The following is a 19,184-nucleotide window of genomic DNA, read 5'->3' on the forward strand; positions in this document are numbered from 1 at the left end:
ACATTCTATTTATAGTGCTTTGTATATACCACACGTATACATTCTATTTATAGTGCTTTGTATATACCACACGTATACATTCGATAGTGCTAATTTGTGTCAAGACTTTTCAAAGAATTCTGTTCAGTTCTAGATTTGACTTTTAGTGGTGGAAAGACCATAGACTACGTTGGAACATCAGTGACTATGAAGGGGTGAACCAGATTATTCTACCTTTCGATGACGTGTGGACACCGGATATCACAGTTTTTGACAGGTATACCACAGATCCGTACATCTTTTACTTTTCATAACATACGAGGGCTGTTCGATATGTAATGTGTAATGTACCACAGCGCGATAACGCTTTGCACGATTTCGTGGATGATGATACTTTTTAATAGCTCTATTCAATACCATTCCAACGGTATAAACACGAGCCTTCAGCTCCACATAGTTTTAAACTTATAGTCATTTGTTGTAAAAATGGTAGGGAAACGGGTTGAGAATATTGAAGAAATTAGAGCTTATATAAAAGTTTGCACAAAACTCGGTCATTCGGTAATGCAGAGTTTTACTGAATTGGGGGAAGTTTATGGGTCTTATAAGGTATCTTATGAGACAGTTCGTAGGTGGAGAAAGAAATTTCTGACTGGCACAGAGTCCGTCAAAGATGCAGCAAAATATGGCCGACCTGTGACTGTAACAGGCAAGGCAAATGTCTCAAAAGTCGGGGAAATAATTGAAAGTGATGGCAGATACAGGATTCGTGATATTGCCAAAGCTGTTGGCATATCGCTATCGCGGGTGCATTTCATTTTGAAGCGTAATTTGAAAGCACGAAAGATTTCTGCCAGATGGATACCGCATATATTGACAGATGACCAAAAACGGGTACGAGTACAAACCGCTAAGCAAATGCTCAAAACGTTTCCCAAATTCAATCAAAGACAATTTGCAAACATTGTTACCTGTGACGAAACATGGGTTCACTATTTCGAACCAGTAAGAAAAATTGGAAACAAAATATGACTAACTAAACACGGTAGAAGGCCTGGAGTTGCCAAAAGAACTATAAGCACAAAGAAAGTTCTTTATTGCATATTCTTCTCATGTGATGGTATAGCCGTACAAATGTGTTACAGGTCGGTATTACCGAGATGTTATACTAAAAAAGCTCAAGAAATATCATCATAAAGGACGCCCTGTGTCACTCAGGATTTAGGCATAATCGTCTACTTCACGATAATGCTCCATCACATACATCTGAGCTTGTGAAACAATTTTTGAAGTCGGAGAAGGTTACCGTCTTGCCACACCCACCATACTCTCCAGATCTAGCCCCATGCGAATTTTTCCTTTTTCCAACTCTTAAGAAGTTCTCATCTGGTCGTCGTTACAAATCCCAACAAGCCCTTGGCTCAGCCATCAGTCAGTGCCTCAGAGGTCTACCTAAATCAGCGTACCGTGACGCATTTCAGAAATGGATTCTGAGATTGAAATTATGTATTTCAAACCGCGGAGAATACTTTGAAGGGATGTAATGTTCATTTCACTATTTAAGTCGAATGCTTTTGAGATATCGTACAATACATATTACACATCGAACAGCCATCGTATATCCCTTTATTAGCTTTACCTGAGAAAAAAAAAATTCAATCACATTTCTATAAAATGTAAGCAAAATTGACATAAAGCTTCCTCCTGGTAGCGCCTCCGAGATCATGATGCCAGGCCGTCGTGAGTACCGCCCAATTGTAGAACATGACGGGACGGTGATTTATCTGTATCCTACCATAGTGGACAGCATCTGTCCTATCAACGTGTTGTATTTCCCCATGGACATACAGGAATGCAAACTCATGTTTGGATCTTGGTCACACTCTGGAGCAGAAATCGACTTCTATCCCAGAATTCCAACAGGTACATATAAATATATATAACTTTATGGTAATCTGGAGCGATATATTTAACTTTACGGTAATCTGGAGCGGTATATAGAGCTTTACGGTAATCTGGAGCGGTATATAGAACTTTACGGTAATCTGGAGCGGTATATAGAACTTTACAGTAATCCGGAGCGGTATATAGAACTTTACGGTAATCTGGAACAGGTAGAAATCTGGAGCCCTATATAGAACTTTACGGTAATATGGAGCGGTATATAGAACGTTACGGTAATCTGGAACGGTATATAGAACTTTACAGTAATATGGAGCGGTATATAGAACGTTACGGTAATATGGAGCGGTATATAGAACTTTACGGTAATCTGGAGCGGTATATAGAACTTTACGGTAATATGGAGCGGTATATAGAACTTTACGGTAATCTGGAGCGGTATATAAAACTTTACTGAAATCTGGAACGGTATATAGAACTTTACAGTAATCCGGAGCGGTATATAGAACTTTACGGTAATCCGCAGCGGTATATTTAAGTATTGAATTCTTATTTTTGGATGCCGGCGGTAGTATAACAGCACCTGGCCGTACCACAGGCAATTGCATCGCTTGGGGTCGAATTTACTATATAAAGAGTAAAGGTATAGAACTCTAAATATAGGGTACCCAAGTTAGCCGATGTAAAAACAATGAATTAATTGATATAAAATTCTACTTTGTATTTTAATTTATTCATACATAATCAATCTACATTACTACCAAAGTTCATCCCGAAATTCCGTATACTTCCCAAGATATGCAGAAATGAACTCTGAAAAATGCCTATTATTTTTTGGTTGGCTTTTAGCTGGGCCCTGACACTATACGACTACACAGAGTGTTTGAGCATTGCAACAAGCTATCAAATAGAATGTGCAGCATAAAATATCATTTCCAAAATGAATTTCTTACCCCAATTCATAAAATGAGGTCCGTAATAGCTCCAAGTGACTGAAAATTTTTAAACCGTCTGTACTTTCACAATCCCAACCATGAACGGTAGTTATAACTAATTACCCAAAAGAGATGGAAGGACCCATAACGACTTAGAGACTCAATTACTAATATTTATCAATATTGATTCATTATAGTACATAAATTATGCTAATAACAAGTCTTTATAAATATACAAATGTCTTATTATGTCTATTTTTATCTAAATCACATTATCACAGGTGTTTGACGATTGATAATAATGATGTCAATGTGGGTAGTTAGTGGCACCGATGAAAATGACTGTGTTAAATGAAAATAGAAACGGTTTAAAATTTTCAGTCCCTTGGAGCTATTACGGACTTCATTTTATGAATTGGGGTAAGACATTCGTTTTAGAAATGATATTTTATGCTGTACATTCTATTTGATAGCTTGTTGCAATGCTCAAACACTCTGTGTAGTCGTATAGTGTCAGGGCCCAGCTAAAAGTCAACCAAAAAATAATAGGCATTTTTCCGAGTTCATTTCTGCATATCTTGGGAAGTATATGGAATTTTGGGATGAACTTTGGTAGTAATGTAGATTGATTATGTATGAATAAATTAAAATACAAAGTAGAATTTTATATCAATTAATTTATTGTTTTTACATCGGCTAACTTGGGTACCCAATATTTAGAGTTCTATACCTTTACTCTTTATATAGTAAATTCGACCCCAAGCGATGCAATTGCCTGTGGGCCGTGCCGACAAATTGAATACCGCGCGTTAGCGCGGTATGATAATTTGTTGGCACGGCCAGGTGCTGTTATACTACCGCCAACATCCAAAAATAAGAATTCAATACTTGTATTTACATTCTTTAATTTATTTCTTAAAAATGTTAAGATTTTATTCGTCCCTTTTAAAATTTCTCGCCCTTCAGAAATGGTGGGGATAATACACGGAAGAGCCAAACTCGGTTGTTTTACTATGAAAAGTATAGTGCATTTGGATATTACAATCATTTAATAACTTTTAAAGTGATGACTTATAAACGATGCTGATTGGTTGAAAAATTCGTTTGATTTCTCTGTCAAAATTTCGTTCGGAGTTCATCTGCACTAAGCACGCGGGACTACTTTTCTCTGGAATGCGTCTTCCCCGTTCTAATTTTAGCGCTATTTATAGAACGGGATTTTCCACACAGGACGAAATGCATTTGTTTCATTTTTGTTTTTCATTGCTATCAAAAATCAGCACAACTAAAGATATGAATAGAATACAAATTAATTTAAAGAAACAACATACATAGGCGATGACGTGGCAGAATAGTCAATATTTGATGACGTAGACCACTTACTGGTAGAAGTAGACAGATTACACGAGTTCCCGGTATGAATCGTCTGCTTTACGAGATCGATAACATGACGGAGCAAGTGGCGACTTCTGATCTGGTAAATATCAATGAAATTGAACTGCGTTATATGGGGCTCAGTCAACGAGTGCGTTTTGAACGTTTTCCTCGATATTGAAATGGAGCCAAGTTGCATTCCACCGTTCCAACGACACAGCCAGTGTTCAACGTCTCCTCCAACACGATGCAGCATAAATCCAGTCACCGCTTGTTATCTTCCTGTATATTTAATTCAGCTTTTAACCATTGTACCTTTAATTTGGCGTATAATCCATTTAAGGTAGGTCCCTAGTCCTGGACCTACATGTGATTTCTCAAAAATTTGAGTTTAAATACTTAGATTGTTCATTTGAGGGTATGATAAAAACAAAAAAATGGGGGGTTGTCAGTATAATGAGTAAATTATGGTATTTTTATTACGTGTACCCCCATTTGTCAAACGGCAATATCAGAATTCATTGAAGAAGTCCTAGAATATGTCCATAAACTTTTGTTTGAGGTATGATGCTGCAATTTTTTTCCTCAAATATGAAATACATATGTTTAACTAAATAATTAAAAGTGAAATTTTAACACAGTTTCATGTTTTTTAATAATGGTGGTACAAAATTGAATTCAATACAGGCCCTCGGCAGTCAAAAATACGGCACTGCAACACCACTAATATGAATATTTTAAAAATTTGACGTGTGATTTTTCATTCAAACTCACATATTATGTTCATGTATGAATGCTTGTTAAAATACATTTAAAAAATCTGCCCTTTCTCAGCATAATATTTTCACAGCATCTCAATTTATATTTACATTTTTTGGCCAAAATAGCCATTTTGAAGATGATTTTCACATAATAGAAGATAACAAATATATAACAAGATAACAAATATATAACAAGTGCAGAATTGTTTTATTTAATTCCACAAGTGCATTATCGCATATCATGAATTTTTTTTAATTTACAGATAATTTTAACATGTAATACCCCTGTATATCAATTAAACAAATATGTACCTCTGGTTTTATGTGTGAATTAGATGACATAAAATGGAAAGACGATTGGAGCCATAGTCTACTCAAATATAAGTGATTGAGTGTTATTGTATTCATTTTCTAAATTAAAAAACATCCAGGTAAATGTAAAAATACGTTTGATAATAATAGTACGTGAACCAATACCAGAGTTCGATCCGGAAATGACGTCACGCTACTAGACCCCTACTTTAAATCTGCACAGTAACTGTTCCTGACCTGAACGCACAGCGATGCCGTTTTGTTTTTGTTTTCATTTGTGCCGTCCCGGCAAGAGTTATCTTTTGACTTCTTTTATATTGACTTATCTCTCTTTGGATATTGTTTAGTTATGAACCGCCATATTTTTTGGTTACACGTTTTTCTGACCTCGTGTTCAATATCGCAAATTGTGGCCCATCACAGTGTAAGTATTTGAATATTCTGTTTTATCTAGTCATAGTATTAACTGGAAAGTTTGTATTGTACATTTTGTATGTAGTAGCTTATCTAGGTGGACTATTAAGTGACCGTGCTGAATGTACGATGTACCACGTGTTTCACATATTGAACGTTTGCTATCATTTTGTAAAATGAGTAGTTATGTGATGCAATAATTATTTTCTATGAGTTTGGTATTGTGTTCTGCACTGTAATCAAAGACAATAGTATAAATTTTGGAATTGCTAGTAAATTAGAATGTGGCCTTGTTCAAAATTTAAAACTATAGAAAACAGTTTGTGCCATAATTCATTCTTTAATTATGTTGTGTGTCTATTTATGGAACGCATGTTTGGACATCAATTGTAATTGAACTTTTTGTATCTTTTACAGCTTTTTACCATCAACATCATTGTGTTATCATAATAAATTCAACTGAAACACTTTGATCTGGTTAACTTACTGACGTTGGGGCAGTACAGTAAAAAGACTACATCAAGCCTTTTGTGAAAGTCGTCACTACAGACACGGACATCCTCGGTCATCGTCTAATGTGATCTGAACATCGAAATGAGTAAAGAGAAACCTACCGACATGCTTCACGACACTGTGGACGAAGAAGAGACATCAATACGCAAAGTCGTTCTTACTGAAAAAGGTCTCGAACAGTTTGAACAAGCTGTTGAGAAATATACACAGCGGATAGAGAAAGTATGGACTGTTGTTGATATTAACCTCAAAGGTGTAGATAAGACACCTAATGATTTAAATGCACTTCTATCCCTGAAGCAGGACATTTCAAAACATGTGGAACAGTTGGAGAACGAGTGCCATTCTTATATGGAATTCCTAAACCGTCACAATTCCGATGTTTGTGAAGAAAAGAGAAATCACTTCAATGTGACTTTACGAAATTACAGAGTGCAAGTTGACTCTGCCATGAAAAGATTATGCATGCTAATTCAGAATAAGCAAGACACCTTGTCTACTGTGTCTTCTAGGCGCTCGAGAACTTCTAGAAATTCGCGGATTAGCCAAATTTCTTCTGCCACAGTAAAGCGAGCCAAGGCTGAAGCTCTAAAGGTCTCTATACAATTTGCAGAAGACGAAGCACAGCTAAAGAAAAAACAAGCAGAATTCGAGTTTCAACGTGCAATAACACTAAAGCAAACAGCAGAGATAAGTGCAGAAATGGATTTGCTAAGCGTTAAACGAGAAGCTGCAGTTTTAGATGCAGAAGCAAGTTTCCTCGAAGAAGGAGAACAACGTAGTTCAACACAAAGTGATTTAGACAATCGACAACATAGTTCGACACAGGATGATTTATATAATCTCGGGCAAGAAAACTCTATGAAGCGTACTAGAGAATATGTTGAGAGCACAAGCCGCCCATTAGCCTGTTATGAAAACATTCAACCATTTCCGATGAATATGCACACCACAGTAGCTTCAAATGAACCACATTTGTTTCGAAATACACCTCTTCATCCTCCAATGCCCATCAGCAATGCTCAACTTGCTCAAGAATCAAATGTGCCTGTATACTCACGAACTCCACCGCCAGATTTTGTGCAAACACCTTCGGGTCAGACTGCTTCTCAGTGTCTTGCAACAGATTTCACACAATTTCTGTTAAAAAAGGAATTGCTCTTTTCGCGTCTGATCCACTTTAATGACAAGCCAGAATTCTATCCTACATGGAAGAATAGCTTCAAATCTATCATGTTTGATCTCAAAGTCACTCCAGCAGAGGAAGTTGATCTTCTTGTTAAATGGACGGGTCCCTTATCTCAGCAGCACATGCTGAGCATCAAGGCTGCCAACTCGAACAATCCAGCTCGCACACTTACAAGATGCTGGACTCGACTAGAAGAAAGATATGGATGCCCTGAGATGATGGAAGCAACACTGAAGTCAAAGCTAGATACATTTCCTACTATCACTTCTAAGGACATCCATCGTTTATATGATCTGTCTGACATCATCGACGAGATAAATGCAGCCAAGGAAGATAGCAGATACTCTTGTTTGTTGGCTTATTTCGATAGCTCTACGGGTGTGATTCCTATAGTGAGAAAGCTTCCATTCAGCCTCCAGGAAAAGTGGACAAATGTAGCGGTGAAATACATGAAGGATCATTGTGTATCATTCCCACCTTTTACAGTCTTCGCAGACTTTATTCGGGAGCAGAGTCGCACAAAGAACAACCCATCATTCACTTACTTTATGGAATCTAAAATAGACAGTCAACATCATGGCAAACGTGTACGTGAAAGGAATTTACATGTTTCTTCCAAGAAAACGGATATATCTCGGGCGGAGGAAGACAAAGAGGAAAGAAAATGTCCCTTGCACAATACATTTCACTCCCTTAATAAATGCAAGGGCTTCGCGATGAAATCCCTGGAAGAAAGAAGGAAGTTCTTAAAGGACAAAAACATTTGTTTTAGATGTTGTGAATCACGATCACATAAACAAAGACTGTTCAGTCCCTGTGAAGTGTGACGAATGTGACAGTACATCTCATCCCACAGCACTCCATTGTCATGCCGCAAAGAACCGATTAGAACGAAGGCATGATGGCGGGGAGAAGCATGACTCTAAGGAAACTTCAGATGTGAAAGTTGCTTGCACTGAAATTTGTGGAAGGAACTTTGGTGGCAAGTCTTGTGCTAAAACCTTACTTGTTCGAGTATTCCCAAAAGAACAACCCCAGCATGCAAAACTGATGTATGCAGTCATCGATGATCAATCGAACCGTTCTCTTGTCAGTCCCGAGTTCTTTGAGCTGTTTAACATACAGAGTTACTCTACTTCATACATGCTCTCACCATGTGGTGGAACTATTCAGACATCGGGAAGGAAAGCAGAAGGTTTTGTTGTTGAGTCATACGACAGTAGCTGTAAGATGAATCTACCGACTTTGATCGAATGCAGTCAGGTTCCAAATGTACGCGATGAGATTCCCACACAGGACATTGCGTTGCATTACAGCCATCTTCGTGATGTAGCAAGATTCATTCCTCCACTCGATCATGATGCGGACATTATTTTGCTCCTGGGAAGAGACATTATCCAGGCTCACCATGTCCTTGATCAACGCATTGGTTATGGTAACCAACCTTACGCACAGAAACTTCATCTTGGGTGGGCCATAATAGGTGAAACTTGTTTAGGCAAGACTCATGCGCCAGCAGTGGTCAACACATACAAAACCCACTTACTAGGATCCGGTCGTGTATCATTATTTCCTCCCTGTACAAATGAGTTCAGGATTTGTGAGGATTCTAACCGACATTATGGTTTCAGCAACAGAAACGCAGCAACACATCTTAACAATGAAGACTTTGGCAAGAATGTTTTTCAGAGGACAAAGGACGATGAAAAACCAGGCATGTCTGTAGATGATCGTGAATTCCTTCAAATCATGCACGAAAGCCTTCAGAAGGACAACACTGGAAACTGGGTTGCCCCTCTACCCTTTCGCCAACAACGATTGAAACTTCCGAACAACAGATCACTTGCTCTTAGAAGAGCCAATGCATTAGATGTCAATCTTCAGAAAAATCCAATTAAGAAAGAACATTTTCTTGCATTCATGGACGGAATCTTGAAAAATGGCCATGCAGAGGTTGCACCACCAATATCAGAACAAGAAGAATGTTGGTTTCTTCCCATATTTGGCATATATCACCCCAAAAAGCCTGATCAACTACGAGCCGTGTTTGACTCTTCAGCTAAATATGGAGGATTATCTTTAAATGATGTTCTTCTAACTGGGCCAGATCTTACCAATAGTCTGCTAGGAGTCTTGTTGAGATTTCGCAAGGAATCAGTCGCAATCATGGGCGACATCCAGCAGATGTTTTACTGCTTTAAGGTACGCGAGGACCATCGAAACTTCCTAAGGTTCTTTTGGTATGAAGAGAATGATCCAAACAGAACAATGATAGAATTCAGAATGACGGTTCATGTGTTTGGAAATAGCCCGTCACCGTCAATTGCCACTTATGGTCTTCGCAAGACAGCAGCAGTTGCTGAGCCAGAATTTGGGAAGGATGTAACTGACTTTGTAGAGAACAATTTCTACGTCGATGATGGTCTGTTATCTCTTCCTACTGTCCCACAAGCTATTGACCTGATGAAGCGAACACAACAAGCTCTCCAGTCACAAGGCAACTTGCGATTACATAAGATAGCCTCTAACCACAAAGACGTGCTGAACGCCTTTCCAGCAGATGATTTAGCTAAAGGTATGAAGGAACTTGAATTTGGAAAGGACTCTCTTCCGAACCAACGTAGTCTAGGACTCAACTGGAACTTGGAATCTGATGTATTTTTCTTTCAAGTCGCTACGGGAGACAAACCTTACACGAAAAGAGGAGTATTGTCTACGATAAACAGCATATTCGACCCCATTGGGTTTCTTGCTCCTGTTGTGCTTGAAGGAAAGAGTCTCCTGAGACACCTGGTATGTGGCGCGGTCGACTGGGATGAAACGTTACCAGTAGAACAGATGGGTGACTGGAAACGCTGGAAGGAGTCATTAGTTCATCTAGAGGATATCAAAATACCACGTACATACCTACCTGGTTCCCTGTCAAACTGTAAAGAGAAATCAGTTCATATCTTCTGTGATGCGTCTGAACTTGCAATTGTCACAGTTGGCTACCTGAAGACAACTTCTCAGAAAGATGAATGCAACGTCGGTTTCGTCATGGGAAGAGGAAAACTCGCTCCACCTCATGGACACACAATTCCGCGACTGGAATTGTGTGCAGCGGTATTGGCTGTGGAACTAGCTTGTTCCATCTCAGATCACCTTTCGATTCCGATTGATGAATTCAGTATGTATTCTGACAGTCGTGTGGTCCTTGGATACATTTATAACACATCAAGACGATTTTACACTTACGTAACCAATCGTGTGTCATTCATTCAGAAAATGACTAAACCGGTCCAGTGGTCATTTGTTCCAACGGAAAGGAATCCTGCAGATCAGGCTACTCGTGCTTTACCAGCACAAGACTTGAAAGATAGCGCTTGGATAAAAGGACCAGCTTATCTTATAGAACAAACCCAACCCATCAATGAAACATTTGAAATCATTGACCCGGACAACGACAAGGAAGTGAGATCAGTTGTCATCTCCAATAAAACATGTGTGACCGCTCCGTCATTGGGATCTGACAGATTCTCTAGATTCTCAACTTGGAAGAATCTCACAGAGACTTTCTCTTTGCTGAAACACATTGCAGAGTCATTCCATCGCAACAGTGATTGTGCGGGGTGGCATGTGTGTTCCAAATCCAAAACTGTTGATGCCTTTCAGCAAGCAAAGTTGATGATCATCAAGGCAGTTCAACGAGAGTTTTACTTTGAAGAATATGAATCTCTAGTTCATGGCGAACCTTTACTGAAGTCAAGTACCTTACTGTCTCTTGATGTTTTCCTTGACGACGAAGGCGTACTGAGAGTTGGAGGAAGGTTGAACAGGAGCAAGATTCCTCGCGATGTCAGAAACCCAGTCATCATTCCAGGCCGACATCACATCGCTCTGCTTCTTGTCAGACATTTCCATTCTCTTGCTAAACATCAGGGTAGACACATAACCTCTGGAACTATACGAAACGCCGGGTTTTGGATCATTGGAGACAAACGTTTGATCTCGTCTGTCATCCATAAGTGCGTTAAGTGTAGGAAACTACGTGGACAGATGGAGCACCAGAAGATGGCTGATCTGTCACCCGAACGTGTAGAGCCAAGCCCTCCGTTCACTTATGTAGGCCTTGACACTTTCGGTCCTTGGGAAGTGGTCACTCGGAGAACAAGAGGTGGAGCTGCACGTGCAAAACGTTGGGCCATACTCTTTACCTGTCTGGCAACTAGAGGTATCCATATCGAGGTGGTAGAAGACATGAGTTCATCTGCATTTATTAATGCATTCAAGCGTTTCGTTGCCATCCGTGGCAAGGTTGTACAAGTTCGTTCGGATAGGGGAACAAATTTTGTGGGTGCAACAGAAGATCTCCAAATCGACACCATAAACGTGGAAGATGGACCTGTGAAGAACTTCTTGTATAACAATGGAACAGCTTGGCTATTTAACCCATCACATTCCTCCCACATGGGAGGTGTGTGGGAGCGCTTGATTGGGGTAACGAGAAGGATTCTTGATGCAATGCTATCAGAGATACTCCCTGGTTCCTTGACACATGAGGTTCTTACAACATTTCTTGCAGAGGCATCTGCAATAGTGAACTCACGACCTCTCGTATCGTTATCGACCGACCCTGAAAACCCTCTACCTTTGAGTCCATCCATGATGCTTACTCAAAAACCAGCCATGACGAGTATCAGTTTGCCAACAGTAGATGAGCAGAACATGTACCGTGCACAATGGAAACGTGTCCAACACCTCGCTGAAGTGTTCTGGAGAAGATGGAAATCACAATACCTAGACACTCTACAGAGTTATCGAAAATGGAAATACGATCGGCGTAACCTTTCAGAGGGAGATGTGGTTCTGATGAGAGACAATTCAGTTGCACGCAACTATTGGCCAATGGGTATCATCACCAAAGTCTTCCCTAGTAGTGATGGCAAGGTTAGGAAGGTAGAGGTCCGAGTAGTGTATCGTGAAGGTGGATCATCGGTGTTCACGCGTCCTGTGACCGAAGTTGTGCTTTTGTTGTCTGACGATTAGTCCAACTCTACTCTTACATATATCTTCACATTTTATGACTGTGACTGCGTAGTTGAAATAGCAATTTAGAAGTGATGTCAAATAACATCAGGCGAGGAGTGTGCCGTCCCGGCAAGAGTTATCTTTTGACTTCTTTTATATTGAGTTATCTCTCTTTGGATATTGTTTAGTTATGAACCGCCATATTTTTTGGTTACACGTTTTTCTGACCTCGTGTTCAATATCGCAAATTGTGGCCCATCACAGTGTAAGTATTTGAATATTCTGTTTTATCTAGTCATAGTATTAACTGGAAAGTTTGTATTGTACATTTTGTATGTAGTAGCTTATCTAGGTGGACTATTAAGTGACCGTGCTGAATGTACGATGTACCACGTGTTTCACATATTGAACGTTTGCTATCATTTTGTAAAATGAGTAGTTATGTGATGCAATAATTATTTTCTATGAGTTTGGTATTGTGTTCTGCACTGTAATCAAAGGCAATAGTATAAATTTTGGAATTGCTAGTAAATTAGAATGTGGCCTTGTTCAAAATTTAAAACTATGGAAAACAGTTTGTGCCATAATTCATTCTTTAATTATGTTGTGTGTCTATTTATGGAACGCATGTTTGGACATCAATTGTAATTGAACTTTTTGTATCTTTTACAGCTTTTTACCATCAACATCATTGTGTTATCATAATAAATTCAACTGAAACACTTTGATCTGGTTAACTTACTGACGTTGGGGCAGTACATCATTCTTGCCTATATGTATTCCTACGCGCCATTTCAGAAACGTTAATTTAAGCTTTTTGATGGGAGAAACTATTTGTTTTTCTATCTTAAAAACATAATTAAATGATAAGATATGAAACTTATAATTCTTTGTTTGATGCATGTATCAAACGAAACATTGGACGGAAAACTTTTTCATCAATGCGCTACGCGCATTGATGTAGTTTTCCGTCCAATGTTTCGTTTGATACATGCATCAAACAAAGAATTATAAGTTTCATTTCTTAAAGAAAAAAATATTCTCTTTGACAAAATAAATTTATTTAATTTGCTTTAATTTATAAGTTAATTCATGAATTTATATTTATTAAAAAATCTTATTAAGATATTTTAATTGTTGCTGTGATTGATACCTTTGCTTGTGGCTGATCAGAGGAAATGGGTGTTTCAGGCATTTCAGGGTTTTCTTCAACATGTAGATTTACATTTAAGTGACTGCTTTCTGGTAAATTCACCAGTAACGAATCAAAATCAGTTTGAGAAAACACTTCTAAGATGTCCATATCCTCAAAATTGAAATTGAAATTAGGTTGCAATTCATCATCCATTTTGACTTCATGTAGTTTCTATTTACAATGTTTACATGTAGCAGACTACATGTTAATGTAGTTCCTGTTTTGTATTCATACGCAGTGATAAGGTTTAGATGTGTTATAGGAATTTGAATGCTGTAGATTTCCAATGCATTTCAATGATGAGAAATACACTGAATGTAAATATAGAACTTTATAGTAATCTGGAGCGGTATATAGAACTTTACGGTAATCTGGAGCGGTATATAGAACTTTACAATAATATGGAGCGGTATATAGAACGTTACGGTAATCTGGAGCGGTATATAGAACTTTACAGTAATATGGAGCGGTATATAGAACGTTACGGTAATCTGGAGCGGTATATAGAACTTTACGGTAATCTGGAACAGGTAGTAATCTGGAGCCCTATATAGAACTTTACGGTAATCTGGAGCGGTATATAAAACTTTACTGAAATCTGGAACAGGTAGTAATCTGGAGCCCTATATAGAACTTTACGGTAATATGGAGCGGTATATAGAACGTTACGGTAATATGGAGCGTATATAAAACTTTACGGTAATATGGAACAGGTAGTAATCTGGAGCGGTATGTATACTTTGTGTGGTAATCTGAGGCATTGCAATAAATTTTATATTTTAAAGGCCGAGTTTTTGAAGTGTAAACAAAATAATTTCCAAAGTTATTCAAAACGTAAATTTAACTTATCTTTAACATCAACAAGAGGTCCACAGGCTTTATCGGTCACCTGAGTAGGCCTTATCGGTCACCTGGGTATTAGTTAAAAGTATAATAGCTCCAAGGGCATTGAAATCTAGAAAATATTTTCTGTTCTGCATATGTAAGTTGAATTTTGATATCTAGCAACAGTTTAAAACAAGATATGTTCTTAAAACATAAATGCCCAGAAAATATGCCAATACTGATGAAAGACTACATAATATACATATGTGTAACATTAACACAGTATGAATATTTTGAACACTTCATTGGGAAACTTTTATGTACAGTTTTGGTACACCTTTCTCTGTTTTCCTAAATATGCATCTAGTTTTTATACCGTATCAGCAGAATTAAAGAAGTTTTTCGAATGATAAAGACAACAATCACTATATTAATTTTGGTCCCGCCCAGGAACCAAAACCCCCTATCCCTGGGACCATAGAATTTACAATTTTTGTAGAGGACTACCTATTCCTTCTAAATGTAGATTTAGTTTCAATTTAGTGTCAATAGCATTGAAGAATATGTTATTCAAATGTTTTACACATGTACACTATATATACCAAGTTTGGCCCTGCCGTGGAGTCAGAACCTCTACCCTAGGGATCATGAAATTTACAGTTTTGGTAGAAGCCTATCTGCTCTACATGACTATGCATTTCTTTTCATTTTTACGGACGTACAGTTGTACAGAAGAAGGGATAAACTATGTCCCTCTATGTCCCAAAGATGCTTCATATCAAATTTGAAAAAATTATCAAAAAAAATGTTCAATTGTTAAAACATTTAATCACAACGACCATTTTGGCCCTACCCTAATACCTAAACCCCTATCCCTGGGATCATATTTACAATTTACCTTAGTATGATAGCATTTGAAATATGTTTTAAACCCTATATACCAAATTTGGCCCCGTCCTGGAGCCAGAACCTCTATCCCGAGAATCATGAAAGTTGTAATTTTGGCAGAGGCATTCCTACTCTACATCACTATTCCTACAGATGTGCAGTTGTATAGTAGAGGAGTGTGGGAAATTGGTCAATATTTGACAGTTTTTGTCCCACTCTTAGGGCCCACGGGGGTGCCGGAGTTCTGGAAGATGAAATTTATATCTCACTTGTCCTGAAGATGGTAGATACCAAATTTGAAAATAATGGGAATGGTAGTTATCAAAAAGAAGTTAAAAATATTCAATTGTAAACGCACGACGGACGCTGACCAATTGTAATAAATCTCCCGAGTGACCTTGTGAACGATGAATATTGGAATGAAATTCCTTTAAATTAGCGATTATGATAATACGAGTATTTAAGATATTTCAGATTTAATATGTAAACTGAGAACAATTCAGATCAGTAGCAGATGATCACGTGCATTTTGTTTGTAGGAGACATGGATTTCTATATCACAAACAATGAATGGACTGTCCTATCGTTTCCCGCCAGACGAAATGTAGCTTACTACAAATGCTGCGAAGAACCGTTCCCAGATGTGTCGTTTTACTTAAAGATCCACCGTAAACCGACCTTTTATATTCTTTCCGTTCTCTTTCCCTGCATGCTGACGTCATCAGTGGCCATTCTAGCGTTTCTCCTGCCCCCCGAATCGGGAGAAAAGGTTTCTTTGAGTGTGACAGTTCTCTTGTCTCTAGCCGTGTTCCTCCTGATGGTCAGCGATCAGTTACCCGCCTCGTCAGATCACTTTCCATACGTCGGTGAGTATACAGAACACACTTGTACCAGATACTCATCTCATAAGATTACTTTCAGAATATATGCTGGTATATTGTACTCACGTATGGTGAGTACAAAATACGAACTATCTCCAACTTATACGAGACCGGTCACGGTAGCTTAGTACCTGTAGTAGAGCGTTCGCTTCGTAGCTGAGAGACTGTGAGTTCGAGCCCCGCTCTTGCCATGGCCGCGTCAAACCTAGGTAGTGATTGCTCCTTCGCCAAACGCTCGGCATTTAGAAGTGAGAATCACGTGTCTTTCGAATTTACTTTAACAACCGGAGGTCCCGTGTCGCGGCAGGCGTTGGCACGTTAAAGAACCCTCACTGCTACGACCCTGAGCGCTAAGCATAGATCTAAATTTGCTGTACTTCACCTACAACTGATGACGTCTCAATAGGAGTGGAAAATTCTCGACAGGACATTAAAAAAAAAAACACCAATCAACAAACTTAAAAGATTATTTATGAAATGTTTGCGTAATCAAAAAACAAACAAGTTACATTCCTCATCAGGTTACTTTCAATATATATGCGAGTACATAGAACAAACCAGTTATCCATCTTCTCAAATTTCTTTTCCATACAAAAGGTGAGTACAAAGATCTTATTAGACAGCAAACACACAACATACCAGTCATCTCATCAGATCACTCTATTTGTATAGACCTGTACAAACAACATTTCATTATTGGACAAAGTGTCTAAATGGGCGGATATTTCGTTTCTGAATGTCGGGGACCTGAATCTACTTGTGAACTCGGACATTTAAAATATATGAAATCAATGGTTTTTCTTTTTCGTTTATCAAAGAATAGATATGGTTACTACAGCTCTTCATTCCAAACTTACAAAAGTAGAAGTGTATTTCAAGAGGTTAAAACGCAGGGTATTGAAATCGGTACATTTTACGGCAAAATACTCACTCGCCTCTTTTTCATGATGCCATTGAAATTAAATCGTAATTTGATCAATATTGACAAAACAGAGGTCTTTGCATGGACGTTTTTCGAATACAAAATACAAACATCAAACAAAAATATTTGCTCACAGTTTTATCGTATATAAATCTGGTGTCGCTTGACGTCCACGAATATACTTTTCTAAAACTGAAATTAGTCATTTGCGAAAAAGACGGGGATGGTGCTGAATTATGGTGTCACACACATGCAAGAATTATTGTGGGTTTATATTGATTTATGGCACATTTTGCAATATTTGTCTTCATTTAGAGCGAATGCACTATTGTAACGTGTTGCGATCACCCAGCCAAGTGCTGATCACGCTCGCCAATGCTTAACTTGCGTGATCAAGAGGAGAGACTCTACCACATCATTAGAAAAGCTAGCTCTCTAGCGAGGCAGAAAAAATTCCCTTTTATACTGTCCGCTACACTTCCCCCCACTCGGGGAAGCTTCGTCCCGAAGCTTAGCGTGGGTTCTCTCTGAATGTTTCGCACTTCTTCACCAACGGCATCCTGTTACCGACGACAACCACCCGTCATCCCGGACGAAACCACGTCCGTACATGGACATGAAGTCCCAGAGCTCTGAAGAGACTCTACCTGAAGCAAGCCCCCCAAAATTAATTCTAGCATCCGATGAAAAGCGTAGTCTATGTCTAACCCTTAAATATGAATTAGTGCCCTATTGTAACTGAACATTGTAAGAGATTTATACATGACAACTATAAAATGTCGTTACACGAAATCTTGATTTTTAATTAAAAAAAATATATGCGAAGACAACATAAATATTCTCAACATAGATATTCTCTGCAATCCAGGTATGTATTTTGCGGGCTCCATGTTCCTTGTGTCGCTGTCGCTGGTGATGACGGTGTGCGTGTTAAACATGTATTTCCGGGGACCCAACGACGGGAAGGTTCCAGCCTGGATGAATAAAGTTTTTCTTCGGTTTGGAAGACGATTTCTCCTGCGCCAGTCTAAAAATAAAATCCAACCATGCTTCACGAGGCGAGCATCCCACATAAGGAACAGAGTACAGGTAAATTAGAAGTAATCGTTTTGCAGTTTGTAAAAAATAAGCATCTTACTGAAAACACCGATATTTTTATTCATACAAAGCATTGTCAGTGACAGATATGATATTTCATTTTTTCCAAAATTGTTTCATTTGTTAGAATAGTAGGTGTTCCGACGATCAAAATAGGAGAAGAACCTGTGTACTCAACTTATCAACAATGGATGTCCAAGAGGACTTAGGAAAATCCTACATTTCATTAAATGTCACCAATTTTGACAACGAGATTACCCACTCTGAGAAAATACGCATCTCTAACGATACAGGAATGACCGAAAGTCACGTGAACGAGTGGCAGGAGATCGCTATGGTAATAGACCGTATGTTTTTGGTCATTTTTATTGTAATCACCTTTACAACCACAGTCGTTTTCCTGAAATTAATGAACAATGAATAATTGACAGCTTCTTGATCTGAATAATAAACTTTGTCACTGTTATTTATATAACATTACCGTAGTTTTAGATCAGTAAAAGAAGAAAAGCGACCACACGCTTAACTTGGCAGATTAAATTTATGCGGGTAATATGAATCAACCCATTATGTTTGTTTCTTTTCGCGATCGTTTGATATGGAGTGAACTTTATGCCATGGTATACGTAGTTGTAACTTGCCTCGTGTTGGGTTAATATGTTGGGAAATACTTCTATAGCTGTCTAAAAGGTGCGAAGATTGTTGTCCGAAATATTCAATGCATGTAAGCACATCATATAACAAAACTATAGAGAGATGAATCTTTCTGGAATGCAATGCTCATATTTTAATCGGCATAAATGAAAGGAATCCATTGCACAGGCACCTGAAGTGTGGATAGGTTTATATAATGTACTTAGCCCCCCACCGTAAATAAAAAATTATATAGAACCAAAAACTTATTTAAAATATGTGATTTCCCCGCCGATCAACTTTATAAGTCGTTCTGCATAGCAAATTCTACTTTCTGCAAGTTTTTGAGATGA

The 19,184-nt window shown here is 38.3% G+C and overlaps 1 protein-coding gene and 2 long non-coding RNA genes across 3 annotated transcripts; all 3 read left to right on the forward strand.

Annotated features, from left to right (window-relative positions):
• The first annotated feature begins 156 nt into the window (after positions 1 to 156).
• Positions 157 to 18,740, forward strand: LOC130054664 (neuronal acetylcholine receptor subunit alpha-9-like). Its single transcript, XM_056165105.1, has 5 exons — positions 157 to 256; positions 1,691 to 1,902; positions 15,837 to 16,163; positions 17,969 to 18,189; positions 18,326 to 18,740. The coding sequence occupies exons 2-5, from the start codon at positions 1,704 to 1,706 to the stop codon at positions 18,620 to 18,622; spliced, it is 1,044 nt and encodes a 347-aa protein (XP_056021080.1). The 5' UTR covers positions 157 to 256; positions 1,691 to 1,703; the 3' UTR covers positions 18,623 to 18,740.
• On the forward strand, positions 5,605 to 6,145 carry LOC130054665 (uncharacterized). The gene is made up of 2 exons (XR_008802987.1): positions 5,605 to 5,687; positions 6,095 to 6,145. It is a non-coding gene; the product is annotated as an uncharacterized LOC130054665 (long non-coding RNA).
• LOC125649375 (uncharacterized) lies at positions 12,554 to 13,114 on the forward strand. Its single transcript, XR_007360678.2, has 2 exons — positions 12,554 to 12,654; positions 13,062 to 13,114. It is a non-coding gene; the product is annotated as an uncharacterized LOC125649375 (long non-coding RNA).
• Positions 18,741 to 19,184: the final 444 nt, after the last annotated feature.

Source organism: Ostrea edulis, chromosome 5 (assembly GCF_947568905.1).
Source record: "Ostrea edulis chromosome 5, xbOstEdul1.1, whole genome shotgun sequence".
Taxonomy (NCBI): Eukaryota; Metazoa; Mollusca; class Bivalvia; order Ostreida; family Ostreidae; genus Ostrea; species Ostrea edulis.

Excerpts from the sequence above, each read along its gene's own strand:
- LOC130054664 (XM_056165105.1), top strand. The coding sequence starts at position 1,704 with ATGATGCCAGGCCGTCGTGAGTACCGCCCAATTGTAGAACATGACGGG. Across the intron at positions 16,164-17,968 it reads AGATCACTTTCCATACGTCG|GTATGTATTTTGCGGGCTCC; the intron begins GTGAGTATACAG and ends TCTGCAATCCAG. Across the intron at positions 18,190-18,325 it reads ACATAAGGAACAGAGTACAG|AATAGTAGGTGTTCCGACGA; the intron begins GTAAATTAGAAG and ends TTCATTTGTTAG.